General features: G+C 43.5%; 1 protein-coding gene across 1 annotated transcript; it reads left to right on the top strand.

Moving 5' to 3' along the window:
* Window positions 1–1,430: 1,430 nt before the first annotated feature.
* LOC125011881 (CD9 antigen-like) lies at window positions 1,431–13,430 on the top strand. Its single transcript, XM_047591379.1, has 8 exons — window positions 1,431–1,606; window positions 8,017–8,119; window positions 9,950–10,047; window positions 10,151–10,225; window positions 10,380–10,472; window positions 10,551–10,607; window positions 10,732–10,815; window positions 10,906–13,430. The coding sequence occupies exons 1-8, from the start codon at window positions 1,538–1,540 to the stop codon at window positions 10,969–10,971; spliced, it is 645 nt and encodes a 214-aa protein (XP_047447335.1). The 5' UTR covers window positions 1,431–1,537; the 3' UTR covers window positions 10,972–13,430.
* The last annotated feature ends 1,446 nt before the right edge of the window (window positions 13,431–14,876 follow it).

Below are 14,876 nucleotides of genomic sequence, written 5' to 3'. Positions count from 1 at the left end.
CACCCCCCTCCTCCTCCTCTCCGCTCCATAGTTATGTGGAAAATATTTACTGTATGTTTAACACAGTGCTGCTACTTAGGTACGTGTTCTCAGTTGTTGGGGACAGAGGTTATCAGTAAATCTAGATGTTTCTAATGACTTTGTACTAAGTTGGGAAACGTTTTAAGGAATAATAAGAATAATAAGTAGATACTAGAATATCTACTTGAGTGTAGAAAACTAACCAATAGTAGATGACCAAAAAAAAAGAAGCATGTTTTGACCTGGCTAAATCGTTCGAGCTGGTTTTCATTGCATTGTTAAACATGTAACACAATCACCTAATTTCAGCTAGGAAGATTATAAAGAACTCGACTTAATGACAGAAATTAGGCAGTTTGAATGAATGTTTCCATAAAACCTCGTACTGTTGCCAAGGTATGTGATTTGATGTGGGAAAGATTGTTCAGTTGATGCAACTAGGGCGTGCCCTTTTTTATTTTTTCGCCAAAGGAAATTGAGCACATCCTGTTGTCTAATATTGAGATTGCAAAATTAAACAGTTTCAAAGATCTAATGCCCGCACACAGGCATCCTCTTGGTTACGTGCTGACTCATACATTTCATAATAAACATTAACCAAGTATCAAACTATGCACTGCATTGACACTATCACGTGCTACTTTCGGCATAGAAATCACGTTCTCTTTTAGCTGTTTCTCTTTTGGAGTCCGGTTTATAATTGTTTGAAGTAGCCTTCAGCTCAAACACGTGTCTTGATCAGTGTCGCTGTGTGTACATTTTGAGCTTTCACAGCTCAGGATGATGCATGCGTATTTATATTATCCGGCGGCGGGGAGGCTTTTTAACAGCACACAGTTGCAGTGGTTCAGATGACAGCCCTGGACCGATTTGCCAACTTGTGTTATCTGGAAACTCGAGGTCTGCGTTGCACGTACATTTCCAGTGATGCAGGAGATTCCTGGTTGTGATTTACAACCCTGTCATTTTTATTTGGCTAAAATACATTATTACATTTATGACATGTTTTTATATATCTTTCCAACCTGCATGGAGGTCACCTTTTGGTAGATAAAGCACTGTGTGGCACGAGGTTGCAGGAGGGAAATGGAAGCCAAGGAAATGACATATGCAAATTTGTAAATTGGACTCATTTGTGGGTGAATAATGAGTTTGTGTTGTTCTTGACGTGTTGGTTTGCTTTTAACTTCCCCAACGAGCAGTCTCGCAGCCCCCCACCCTCCCCAGCCACCCTCTTCAGCTTTATTGAAAGGGGCGGTCTGGAAAGAGCCTAAGCGGATCCTGCTTTGTGTGTGTGTGTTTCGGTGTGTGTGTGTGTGTGTGTGTGTGTGTGTGTGTGTGTGAGAGAGAGAGAGAGAGAGAGAGAGAGAGAGAGAGAGAGAGCGGCTACTGTGACAGCGCTGCTTGATGCACAAGTGGTGTAACGGGGGGGCCGTTATTGTCACATTGCGCGCAGCCTGTGCAGCCGTTTCAACATTTAGCAAGGGCAAAGACAAAACAGTCGCATCCAGCCAACATGGGGAAGGTGGAAGGAGGAATGAAGTGTGTGAAATACCTTTTGTTCGTGTTCAACTTCATATTCTGGGTGAGTTTTTTTACGTTTGGTCTTAACCTGCGCGATGATGGGACGCGTATAAATTGCGCGTAAAGAAAACACTCGGGCAAGTGCAGCGGCGCGGAATACTCACTCTACTCAGGAGACTTTCACATCCACGTGGTGTTTTAGCAGAGCGGCTGAGGTGGTTTGCAATTTCCCCATTTGTTCTCTGGCCGTACTTGTATGGGTGCGCTTTATTTAGCCTAGCTGTTGTCCGGCGTGGGTTGTAGACTACTACTCTGCGTGGCGCGGAAAGGGTGACAGACAGTGTTTTTTTTTTTTTTTTACTTTTGGCTCACCGGGCTCAAATCAGATTTTCCACAGAGGAAAAACCCGCCCCCCCTTTCCCGGGGAAGCGTGTTTTTGAAAGGAAGACTGAATGAAAAGACAGAAAGAGGAATGGAAAACAAACCCAGTAGTTGGCCCGCTGTGCCTCATTGCTTCATTAGCAAACACTGCAAAACGGAGCGATACGTTTACCCTAAAAGCACAAGCGTCCAATTCTAAAACAGTTAAAAGGCAGCACTTAAGCAGTCATTAAGGAGGCCCTGGAGAGTCACTTTGCGCAAGACAATCAGTCAGGTGGCTTTGAAAGGTGCCTGTGAGTGTCTTGCACACATGCTCTGTGGGTGCACCTTCATAAACTTTTTTTTTTTTTTATATATAGACTTAGACTTTAGACTTTAGACTTTATTTGTCCAAGAAGGGAGATTTGTTTTTGTCTTGACTGCAACATACATTCAACACAACTAAAAAGTGGGCATGGATGGCAGACACAGGGAAGAAGAGAGAGATAGAGAGAAAAAAAAGTCATCAGGATCTATTGTTTAGGGTGGCTGTGGCAGTTGGTTTTAAGCTCTTTCCAGAGCGTTTCCCATGTTTAAAAGTCCGGTAGGGCGAGGTGTTGGTTGAGTGTGTGTGTGTGTGTGTGTGTGTGTGTGTGTGTGCTGTCCTGTTCTATCAAGACTGCACATCTTGGGTGTGGGAAGACCAATGATTTTGGAGGCAAGCCGTGTGATGTGTGTTGATTTTGTCCTGCTGGAGACTGAACGCAGGGTGTAGAAGCAGATGGAGCAGTAGAGGGGGATTGGCTGGATAATGCCCTTGTGAAGGAGTAACAGTGAGTGGGGGTTACTCTTTGCTGACGGCCGTTGTCGGCTTCTTTTCTGTATTTCTGTGACGCGGTGTATTCACAGTGAAACACTACAAATAAGCACACAGTAGCATCTAGCCGACAAGAAGACGTCAATCCCCTCTCCCGAGTGGATAAGGGTGCATGGTGGCTTATGTTTGCCACTGTTCACACTTATCACTAAGATATGTTCCTTTGTGTGTGTGTGGTTGTGTGTGTGTGTGCGTGAGAGATTTTCCAAGCATCTGTGGAGTGGATCAGGCACGGTGTGCTCTGTGAATGGATCCATTGTGACAGCAGGACAATAGCGCAATTTCAGGCTGCTGCTCCTGCCCCGCTTAAGCAGAGGAGGGAGCCTGTGGGAGGCCTAAATGAAGCAGTCCCACCACTGACTTCCTCCACCTCCACGTTACACAATATCAGGTACGACGTGGGTCCACGCAGAGGCAGACAGGTGAAGATACGTGACAAGACAGACAAGGCTGATAAGATGATTGCATTTCTCCTATTGCTAAGACTAATGCCAGGCGGAGTTAAGAAGACAGTGAATGTGATAGTAGGGAAAAAAAAAAAAAAAAAGGTCACCGGGAGATTGAGAGGGATATTCGTGCGCGTGTGTGCGCGCTCACATGACAAAACAGGGACAGTTGGCGCGAATTTGACCCAGATACTGATTGAAAATAGACCAGCGTGAGGATATTGAGTGTTCTCTGGATATATGTCGTGTCTTGTTATGTTAGATACGGTCCAGGACCACAAAAGTCTGAACTCGAGCTAATTCTGAAGTTTTCTGCGATCTCTGCATTAGGAGTTCTGCACCTTTTCAGCTACAGTGTAACAGGGATCACACACTTCTCATCTTAATCTTAATGCTCCCCCCATGCCTGCAGCAGCCCCCTCTGTTGATTGCAGAGTGAGAGATGATGAGAAGTGTGTGAGTGATGAAAGCGGGTGGAGGATGGGTAAAAGTGATTTCTTTCAAATCTCCCCGTGGACCCCGGTGGACAGTAGAGCACAGACAGGATGGTTGTTCTTCTTTCCGTTACACTCGTTGATTGATTACAATGTAGGCCAAGCTCTTGAATGTATTTCGCCACGTTTTCAACATAACGTCAATACCGAGCCCCCTTGTCTGGTTTGTGTTTGTGATTCATTGCCCTGTTTAGTCAAGTCCGGGAGGTAAATGGTGGGGCAAGCATTTCATCGCTGTGGCATGCTACCGAGCTGCTTTCCCATGGATTTTCCCGCAGTGTTCTCCCTCTTCACCAGTCCAACAAAACAATCTCTTTGTTTTTGAAAAAAAGCAGCACTAATGGTTGTTTTTTTCTGAATAGCTCAATTTGTTTCAGATTGTCCCACTTTAAACTCGTTTCCACTGCGGGAACTTTCCTTTATGACCTAGGAACTTCTGTGTGTTTCCATCGCTGCCTTAAAGAAGTTCCTGCTCAGGTTGTAGTACTTTTGGAAAGGAAAGGAACTTTGGTAGTTGTAGTCACCTCCATAGATTTATTTATCTGTTGCGCAAAAGACCTGGCAAATTGAATCGCACAGACTCTCACAATTATCTCGAGGAAACTTTGAAAACCTTTTTAAAATATCTGAGCGAAACAAATCCTATTAGTACGTTGGGAGGAAACACGACTTCTCTCCGCTGCCGCTGCATTGTGTTAATCTGCAACATGTTTTAAAGAAACAAACACTGCATGCAAATTTTTTGAGTGAAACTCTGATTCTTTTGGACACTTTATTTATTTTATTTTTTTCCAAGAGCACACATTTCAGTCAGCTCCTCTTTATAAAATAGCGTTGTAATGTGTGAAAACATGTTGAATACATATTATATAATGTATGAATTATTAATTCTTGTAGAAAAATGCTTTAGCTATCTTTTTATTTATATGAAATGCATGTATTAATCATACATATACTTGTATATAAAGTACCAAACATTTTGTTAAACTAAATTACTCTCTTATGGAATAATAACACTATTAGGTCCATCAATCAAAGAATGCACATATCATTCAAGTTAAATTTATAAAGCAAAAGCAATAACACAGCTCAATGTTTAACACATACAGCAGAGGTGACGTCACTTCAAGACTAGTGTAAAAAAATGTATGATGTGTATTAAAATTGGGTTTTTAGTGAAAAAAAAGTCTTCTGTTGATATTAACCCATCTGATACAGCATAATATGATGAAGTGAGTAATTAACTAATTAACAGATTTCATACAGTGCTAGATCTTGCATAGTTAATATTTTAATTTGATAATGGAGAAGTGGAGTTGTTATTGTTGCAACTGACGTGACCGCATTTTACCACATTTTTCTTGAATTTAAAACACAACATTTTGAAGCTTTCTCACACAGCGACTCTTAAGCTGATTTCGTACCAAGATTTCGTTCCAACATGCAGTGCTGCGAACCCACTTTACAGCTGATGCCGACGTGCGACTCTCCACTTCTCCACCAGCACCCCTGCCTGTCTCCTGTACAATGGGATTTACTCCACCCATAATTATCTCCTCCTCCTATTTACGCTTTCCTTCTGCCCATCCTTTTTAATGTTCCCTTCTGCATCTGTTTTCCCAAACATTTGCCAGACAGAAGACTATTTTTGACAAATCGCCCCTAAATTACTGCCGGATTTTAAGGGCTAGTTTATAACCGTTTCTGGCTTTTATACACTACTTTTGCTTTAATTTACGTGAAAGCCCTTTGTTCCTGTCCTAGAAAACGTATAACACCGCAGACTGTCTCTGACCAAAGACCACAGCCCAGTGTCAGCTCAACCCTTGTTCTCATGGAAATTCCCCTCGCAAAAAAAAAAAAAAAAAACAACACAATTTAACTGCACAGTTAAAAAGACGGCCCGAGATTGTAAAAGAAGCTCAATAAAGCCTTGACGCGGAGATTTCCATCTCCGTCTAAGAAATCTGAAGACATACAAACTGTCTTCAAAGTTAGAGGGGCAGAGAGGGAACTCAGGGGACCTCTGTCATTCTCACACTTTTTGGTGTTTTAGAGAAAACCTAACCTGAACAGGACACAGGTTCAAGTTTTATCTTTCTCTCAGAACAAGATACGCCTGTAGTCTGTGTCTGCGGGCAGAGAGAGAGAGAAAAAAAACCATGATGGGTCCTCTAATGGCTCTTTTTTCCTCTCTCCCCTCCCTATTTCATTCTCTCTTTCATTGTGCCTCCCTGTCTCCCTCCTATTGTGCACTAAAGCGTATAGTCACGGGGAGACAGAGGGTCTTTGTCCTTTGGGTGAGATTGGGTAGGGAGAGGCCGAGATGAGGTGGAGTAGAGGAGGGGGATTCATAGGGATAAGTCAGGGGGCGGGTAGATCTGAGGGGGGGCAGCGAGGCGAAGAGAAGGGAGTGGCAGGGGATAAAGCAGACGGGTATGAAAGCAGAGAGGGTGTTAATGGGACCTTTGGGAGAGTCGTGAGTGCGAGGGCTGGGGATGTATTTAGCATGTCAGCTACTGACGGCCGTGTTTGTAAATCTGGTTTTTGAAAAGGCTTTTGAACGTAGCAATAATAGCAGTGAGGTTTGGCCAAACCTGCTTTCAACTGCGACCCGACCACCTGCTCCCTACGCGGCCCTCTACGTTAGCCCACCGCGTTCACGTCTGCGAAACTCAACAGGCAGCGCTCCTCACTTCGCACCTCCACCTGCACCGTCAGGTGTTCCGACAAATACCGCAGATAAACAGATCCAGAGCCACTCTCCACAGCGATCCAGCCCCGGTTCACTAAGTCTAAGCTCTGCAGCCTCTGCTTTGCTGTGCTTTATCACCTTGGACCTGCTAATCTCGAAACCCCAAATGCTCAGCTGTCCCATACATCACCGCTCACGACACTAAATCCTCAGTTCGCGAGGAAGCCCGCTTCCCAGCACCTGTCCCATTCCGATGCTTTACAGCTGAGCTACTGGCTTTACTTCAGACCAACACAGTAAAATATAACCTGTGGATCTGGAGGGGAGGAGGACGTGGAGGAGGAGGAGGTGGAGACGGGCGCGTACGGTCGAGGTGAGGATGAGACAGAGAAGACAGAGAGCAGATCTGGTAAACAAGAGAGGAGTTTGTTTTTGCCTGAACGTGGCAGCGTGGGCTTGTTTGCCCCGCTTGAGGGCACATAAACAGTTTCGGTTGCACAAACAGCGCTCTACCTAAATTCTCGATCTAGGACACAGGGGATCATGTGACCAGCGCGCCTAAATACTCTCCATTTAGCCAAATCATTTTATTTCTCTGCGCAGACACAGACGCAGTGTTTTTTTTTCTTTCAACTGAAAGGTTTTCAGACGGGATTATCCTCCGGGGAGGTGGCGCGGGGAGGGGCGGCGAGGGGGATAAGTGATCACTTAAACCCTCTCTGTATTGATCTGTGAGTGGACCCACCACAGGCCTCTGCTCCGGAGAGTTTACTTATTATCACGTCGAGAGTCATTTTTATTCTGTAGCCAGTCTCCCCTGAAGCACATGTTTATTTGGATTTTGTTAAATGTATAAGGAAAGCGGCTCGGATAAAGGAAAATATGAGCAACGTGTAACCACATTTCCAAACAAGCATGAGGAGCTGTTTAACCCGGAGGTGCCACACCACTGTCCGCTGCCAAGCAGGTCATTTTCTCCCTACTGTGAAAGCCAAGGCTTTCTAAGGGGTGGTTCAGACTTACATAAGTCCCATTTTCTGGGCTCTCATGGTCTACAACGCTTAAATGATTCCTCCCACGATGCAGACAGACATCCAGACCCTTTGCTTTGACATAAAGTACAACATTTCATTCTACCTAACACTTAGTGAGATTATGCCTCTGATGCTGGCAATGGGGTGGAAGGCCTGAGAGGAATCGAGTGGAAAATCAGATTAGGGACAGCAAAAGAACAAGCTCCCTGAAAGACTGGAAAACGTCCACTCCTACCGTGGTGCATTAGATGAAGAGAGCACTGGATACGCAGTTTAAAGCAGCGATGACAGATATAAAGCAAATATGGAGCTCACGGTGAAATGCGACACAAAAATAAAATGAATAGTCTTCGTGTTTAATCAACCACCTCCTGATTTAATAATCTCTACTGTACGTTTTAAGCCTGAGAACCAGGACTCGGTTTGTTTTTCTAGTTTCAATGAAACACCCGAGCCTCACCGCTCCTCGTGTGGATTGTCTAAAATTTTATTTGTATGTTGTTTATCTCCATTGTCCTGTGTAGTGAAACTTCTTGCATGCCTTTCCACCTCTGTCTCCCTTCAGTTGATGGGATCCTTCGTTCTGGCGGTGGGACTGTGGCTCCGCTTTGACCCGGAAACGGTTTCTCTGCTCAGTGGCGAAAAGGCCCCGGATACCTTCTTCATCGGTGAGTACAGTAACACACCACAGCTGAGGCTCAACGCTGCACGACACTGAGACCACAGACTCAGAAAAGGGGTTTGTGGGCACCACTCAAACCCTTTCTAAACCACTGTAAACCACTGGTCTGTTTTTTTATCTATTGGATATTATATATTAAATATTATGAATAGAAATGGGAATTTAAGGAAGTGTTTTGCTTATTTTTTTGCTTGTTGAAAATGTATGGCTTCCTCGTCGTCACGGCAACTCGGTGTAAAGCTTCCCGTGCATCACAACTGTCACGGTATTACGAATTTTAAACGTTGGAGATGAGTGTGAATAACAGGAAGTGAACGCTGCACGTAGAGTGCGGCTGCTTGAGGGAAACCACAGGGCTGGACTCCACATTTCAATCAGTCATCCTGCCCAGATGGAAAGTGGAGAGACGGAGGGGAGGAGCGGGGACAGTTAAAAGGGCAAAAGCGAGAGGATGATATAATATGATAAAAATAGATTCTGATTCCACGGCAAACTTCAGATTGAGCACATCGTGAAATGAGCGTAGATAGAGAGGGAGGAGTTGTGGCGCTACACTCGCTCCCTTACTGTACACACACTTGTGCGGTACTTATGATAATGTCAGTTGTTCGAACGGTCTGCAGAGGAAATCCTTCTATTCCTGCCCTCTATGCGGGACTTTATTTTCTTTCCCAGGCCAGCTGAACTGCTGAGGCAGATAACATTGTGTTGTGGTAGACTGGTGCACCTCAGTGAGAAATACTTTCCTGCAAAATCCAAAAGTATTTCATCACTTTCTTCTGCGCGAGAGTGCGTGCGAACTCGACACAGGTTCGGTCGGCTTCTGTCGGGTCGCCTGGGTTTGACAGTGAGAGCGACGTCTCCTCAGGCACAGCTGAGAGCGCTCAACAGATGCTAAGCCTCCTTTTCGCGTGCCGTCAAATGGCACGGAGCTCCTCTCCTCTCGCTTTGTACTTTGAAACAACATGTGACAGGAAAATTGAAATAATTTAGGACATGGCGGTGATGGGGAAACAAATTAAAACATTTTTTCTTGTTAAGTCTGGTGTAGCAGCATCACTTGCCACCAGACGGAAAGACTTAACAGCCTAATTGACGTCACATTTGACGCCTCTAGCTGTTGACTAAACCTAAATTCCACTCCTAATGCAATTATTGTATCACACAAGTTTTATTTTGAACAGTCTTACTCATTTCCCCCCTGAGACTATATAACACGGGGGCGAATGTACAGTATACTCTTATCAACCCAACCTCTGCAGAGCAGTTGCCTGGCAACCGACCCCACCTGTATTAGAGCACTTCAGTGGCACCAGTCCGAGTTCCTCCCTGCAGACCTAACCCGTGATGCTCGTTTCCAAACGAGAGTGTAAAATTGGAGATCGGGACATCCAAGAGGACTTGAAGTGTGTCCTTAGAGCGCCATCTAAATTGGGCTCGGTGCTAACAAAGGTGTTTACACTGACAACACTGCTAAAAGGCACAACAAGTGGGTTCACTCCTCTGACAAAGCACCAGCATAACTAGTGTATAGTGCAGTCTGTCGCTAACAGAGCCCCTCTTGACGGTCCAGACAGTGACTGCTTCACTTTGCATTTGTAGCTCTGCGCTGCCCCCCTTTGGTGGCAAATGATATAGCTGGTAAAAATCTGAGCACGTCATCCCTCCCACTCAAAGTGAAAGCGCTTTAGGCCCTATATTATGTGTATGTTTTAGTATTTTCTTGTAGCGTTTCACTTCACCACTAAAAGTCATATTTATGTTCCAATCCAGTTACTGCATGGACGTAAAAACTTGTTTTTTTCTGTTTCGCCAGGTGTGTATATCCTGATTGGCGCTGGCAGCCTGGTGATGTTAGTTGGTTTCTTTGGCTGCTGTGGAGCTGTTAGAGAATCTCAGTGCCTGCTGGGTTCTGTGAGTATAGATGCGCACACGTTGTGGGCAGGAACTGGACTGAGATGCACCTTTAACCTGTTTATTATTCTTCATGTCATATGTGGATGTTTTTTTCTTTCAGTTCTTTGCATGTCTGCTGATCATCTTTGGCTCGGAGGTGGCCGCCGGGGTATTTGGCTTCTTAAACAAAGACAGGGTAAGTTTAATATTTGACTGCTTGAGAGGTAGGAGGAGCCGTGGAGGAGTGCATGTCAGTGGCTGAGGTGATTTGAATGAAAAGTTTGACTCACGTGATGCTGCATTGAGTGTGACAATGACCCAAATCATTTCATTTGCTGATACTCTCACAGATAATCGAAGATGTCCAGAACTTCTACAAAAAAACCTACAATGACAACAACAACAACAGCAACAACACAATGATCATCTCTTACCAGAACGTAGTATGTAAAAATGAAGTTCGAGTTAGAGTAAACTGTAAAACAACATTGCCTCTGATGTTTTTCTTTTGTTTTTTTTAGCTCGACTGTTGTGGAACACTTGATAGCCCATGCCCTGATTCTCCACCAGATACCAAGGTACGATCTGTTGACAGATCTAGACTCGGGGCGCAAATTAAGTTCTGCTGCTTTGTTGTCATGGTACAAAACATCCTGGTTCACTCAGACTAAAAGCTGCTTGATTCCTGTCTGTGCTCTGTAGGACTGTGAGACGGGCATTAAAGAGTTCTTCAACAATAAGCTCTTCATCATCGGGTACGTGGGCATCGGCATCGCCGGAGTCATGGTGAGTTAGGAGAAGACAGAAGTCGGATGCGCATGTGATGCATACGTTGTTGCTGAGAGTGAATCGCTGTGTCTGTTTTCTCCCCTACAGATCATTGGGATGATCTTCAGCATGGTGCTCTGCTGTGCCATTCGCAACAGCAGGGAGGTCATCTGAGCCACATTCAGTGACCCCTCTCCCCTCCTGTATCCAGCCCCTAAAGACTGTACAGCACTTCCAATTTCTCCACAAGGGAACCATAAAATAGAACATGTTAAAAAAAGAAATCATTTCCACTATGGTGCTCAGTCCCCCTCTTCTGGATGATCTTTGACTATTTTCCTATTTTTTTATTTTAATTTTTTTTTAATTTCCAGCCGCAAGCCGAGTTGGACCTTTTTTTAACTAGCCTTCTGATAAGACTTTCGCATATCGAGTTGGGAACAGTAGAGTTTCTAGTGTTGACTTGACCAGTCCATGGCCATTTGGCCACCACTACAATTTGTAACCCGCATACTATCACAGTACTGTCAATGCTTTTTTCACACAGCCTTGACACTGACCCCTCGGCTGTGGGAAACTTAAGCCTGAGAGAGCAATGTGAGGTGAAAGCATTTCAGTTTGCTTATCTGTGCACATAAAAAACACACACGCACGCAAACACACACACACACAAAAGTGCACAGACATAGAAACACAACACACACATGTTGTGTTACGTGAGACCGCAGCCTTAAACATTTCCTGGCTTCTGAAGGGGAGTTCTGATTGGCTGGACCAGAGTGGAGCATCAGGAGAGGGAATGACTGGTTAGTGGATCTCTCATGCAACACACACACACACACACACACACACACACACACACACATAGACACCTCAAATCACACAAGTTGCTCTCTAAAGCAAAAATCTTAAATCTTAAATGAACAGTTTAATAAATGAAAGAATTTAATGTTTTGAAGGAGCCTCAGCCTGCAGCCAGCGCGCTTAACTTAGCTTAGCATTAACCCTGTAAACCGTAAAAGCACACACCTGGTACACTCATACATTTCTAATGCAGATTTTCTTGCCTGTGGACTAATTCGAGGTGCGTGTTTTTCCGTGTGTTCAGTTTTTATGCTAAGTGATGCTAATTGGTTTGACAAACACAAGAGCACTGTTGGTCTTTGTATCTCACTCTCGGACACAAAGCACCATCTTTAAAGTATACCAAACTTTTGCATGTTTTAGTTTATATGCTACAATTTTCCAAAAATAATAACAACTGCTAGAAATTAACTAACAAGCTAACAGGAGCGGTAGGAAAGGTACGTGATTAATCTAAAATGTGTCTCCTACAAGGGCAAACACATAAAGTGGACCAATACTTATTCATCTTCAAAACCTGCGACCGAAACCACAAATCAATTCTAAAGTGTTTGGCAGAGGTCCAAGTGTTATAGTTGCCTCTTCTTACTCCTTCTTTGATAATAAATAAGCTTGCTTATGTAAGAGAGTGCTCCTCACTCTCCTTTGACTGCATGTCTGGAAGACCCAGATGACGTGGACATGTTTACACGCTGTACGTATACTAGCCGGTCTGCTAAGAATAAGCGGTGGAGGTGTTATATTTGGTTGTCCAAGCCATTTGCTCTCATCCCCTTTCCATCTTTTTCCTTCTCTGTGCCTTAAAAGTACTTTACCTTCAACGTAAAAGTAGAAGCCAGTCCCTCTATTCCTCTTACTTTATTAACCTCAGCTAAGGTTGGATAGTCATCTCCAATCTGAAATTGCTTCTATTCATCCACATTAAATCAGGCCGCTTTTAATTCTGTGAGTTCTTTCCAGTGTGTAAATATGCGTGTGTTTGTTATTTTTTTTCTTTTCTAGTTGTACATTATTTGTGGCTGATGTGATCCTGTTTAACAAGCTGTGTCTAGACAAATGTGTGCAGTAGTTGTACAGTGTTGTAGTCATAACAGCGCTTGCGATGTTCGAACTGCATCTACGCAGCTAAGCCAGCTTCTAAATGTGCCTTTCTTTGATAAAGAGCTAGTTGGTGAGCTGCAGGCTGTCTAAATGTAGAAAAAGAAACGAGCGTAGGAAAAGTGTACATACGTTTGTAGAGTTGGACTGCATTTAAGTGTCACACACGTTCGACGAGTAGCACATATGACCCGAGTCGCCGTTATTTGTTTTGGTGTGTTTCAAAGTGTCGCACTCGACTGTGTCTCGTCTCAGCCAAGAGTTCTGAAGTGGTGCAAGCCAAAACCTCCCTGCCATCTATTTCAAAACTCCTTTGGTAGAACGAAAATTTATTCTGAGGACTCAGACCAACCCTGACTGAAACTGAGGAGTCAACATAGGCTTAGGTACCACTTCCACATTCCAGCGTTAGCTCTGAGGCAACACAAAAGATACACGGCTGTCACTTCAGAGGCTCGCCGGCCTCGGCTCGGGTTTATTGATTTACAATCCACAAAGCTGTTGCTGTGTTATATTTGTTGAATCAAAGATGGAACAGGCTGTGCACCTAAAAAAAAATGTGTGCACAGTCAAGCCTTTCTTAGATGATTGTGTGTTAATTTATTTTAATACCATTCCAGCCTCTCAGGAATATAGATGGTTGATGTTTAATAAAAGCTCTCAAGGTTTTACAAAGTTTCCTGTGTTTTCTTTCATCATACATTATAGAGAGAGGTTTATAAAGAGGGAAACTGTTATAAAATGCACTTACATTGACATCCTAGTTAGACTGTTAAAAAAGGGTCCATGCAGATTGTTCCGAACTCTACAAATTAGGAAAGCAAAGCATACAGAGATGCTCAGGTAAAGTTTCAGGTAAGAGCACAAAACACCAAACCCCACCTGGAAAAGAGTTCTATGTGGAGAGAAAGTTCTCAGTTACAAATACAATGATTTAGAAATCTTTTTTGACCTATATTCAATTGAATACACAAATACAAGTTATTTAATGAACAACTTTTTGTGGACCCTGTTTTTTTCCAGAGAAATTCCCAACATCACCTCTCCAATCCAATGAACATAGGCAGAAGGGTTCTTCTCCTTCCACTTCAGCAGTATCAGACAGCGGGCATACAACAATGCAAAGGCAATCGCATTTTTGTGAAGGTGGGACAACTTTAGCTCATCACTAAGTACACCGGAAATAACTATGAAAGGGTCAGATTGCACTGTTGCCAGGTATCGCTGAGAGTGATTGGAAGATTGAAGACCAGAAACTATACAAAGATGGACACAACCAAAACGTGTCCCAGTGAGACAGGAGAATACTGACATCTAGGACAGTCTGTCATTACAATAATGCAACCTGTGGACAACCATAAACTGAATCAGGCCATGTCTAATACAGAGGGAAGAGGTGCGTATACATTGTGTGGTGCTTTTCCAAGTGTTTTCTGGTAAGTTATTTAATGTTTAAATTGATAAATGTCATAGCTTTTTTGCAAATATTGACTCATTTTGAATTTGATTTCCCCTGAGCCACGGGATGCTCAAAAAAAAAAAAAAACCCTGCTTGGAAGAGTTCATAGGTGATGAGTTTATGGTGAGTGTTATGATTGGGTATAAAAAGTGCATCCCCGAAACGCTCAGTCATTTACAAGCAAGTATGGGATGACGTTTGCCACTTTGTAAACGATTGTGTGAGTAGCTCAGTGTACTACTGCAAGGAATTTAGGGTTTTCATCCCCTATAGTCCAAAACTATCATCAAAAGATTCAGAGAATCTGGAGAAATCTCTGCGCCTAAGCAACACTGTCAAAAACCAACAATGAATGCCCAAAAGCATCATTCTGTAATGGATGTTACCAGGTGTACTCTGGAACACAGTTTGTCATTACATCTACAAGTTCAAGTTAAAACTCCATGCAAAACAAAAGCCACATATTAACAACACCCACAACAACGGCCTCTCTGGGCTTGAGTTCCATCTGAGATCGACCGACATAAAACCTTTTGACTTCTTTTGATTTTTAATAAAAATCTTTATGTATATATTCTTCTCATGTGGATTAGCAGCATTTCCTATATTTAGTAACGTCTAGCATTACAGGATATACAGTGTCTTGATCATAGTATAT

Source organism: Mugil cephalus, chromosome 1 (genome assembly GCF_022458985.1).
Source record: "Mugil cephalus isolate CIBA_MC_2020 chromosome 1, CIBA_Mcephalus_1.1, whole genome shotgun sequence".
Classification (NCBI taxonomy): Eukaryota; Metazoa; Chordata; class Actinopteri; order Mugiliformes; family Mugilidae; genus Mugil; species Mugil cephalus.
The sequence above is the reverse complement of the archived record's forward strand: the minus strand, read 5'-3'. Positions and strand labels throughout refer to the sequence as shown.

What these genes read in the sequence shown, in the direction of transcription:
- LOC125011881 (XM_047591379.1), top strand. Translation starts at nt 1,538, where the DNA reads ATGGGGAAGGTGGAAGGAGGAATGAAGTGTGTGAAATACCTTTTGTTC. An exon ending in TGTTCAACTTCATATTCTGG is followed by an intron (nt 1,607 to 8,016) that starts GTGAGTTTTTTT and finishes GTCTCCCTTCAG; the next exon opens with TTGATGGGATCCTTCGTTCT. An exon ending in CCCGGATACCTTCTTCATCG is followed by an intron (nt 8,120 to 9,949) that starts GTGAGTACAGTA and finishes CTGTTTCGCCAG; the next exon opens with GTGTGTATATCCTGATTGGC.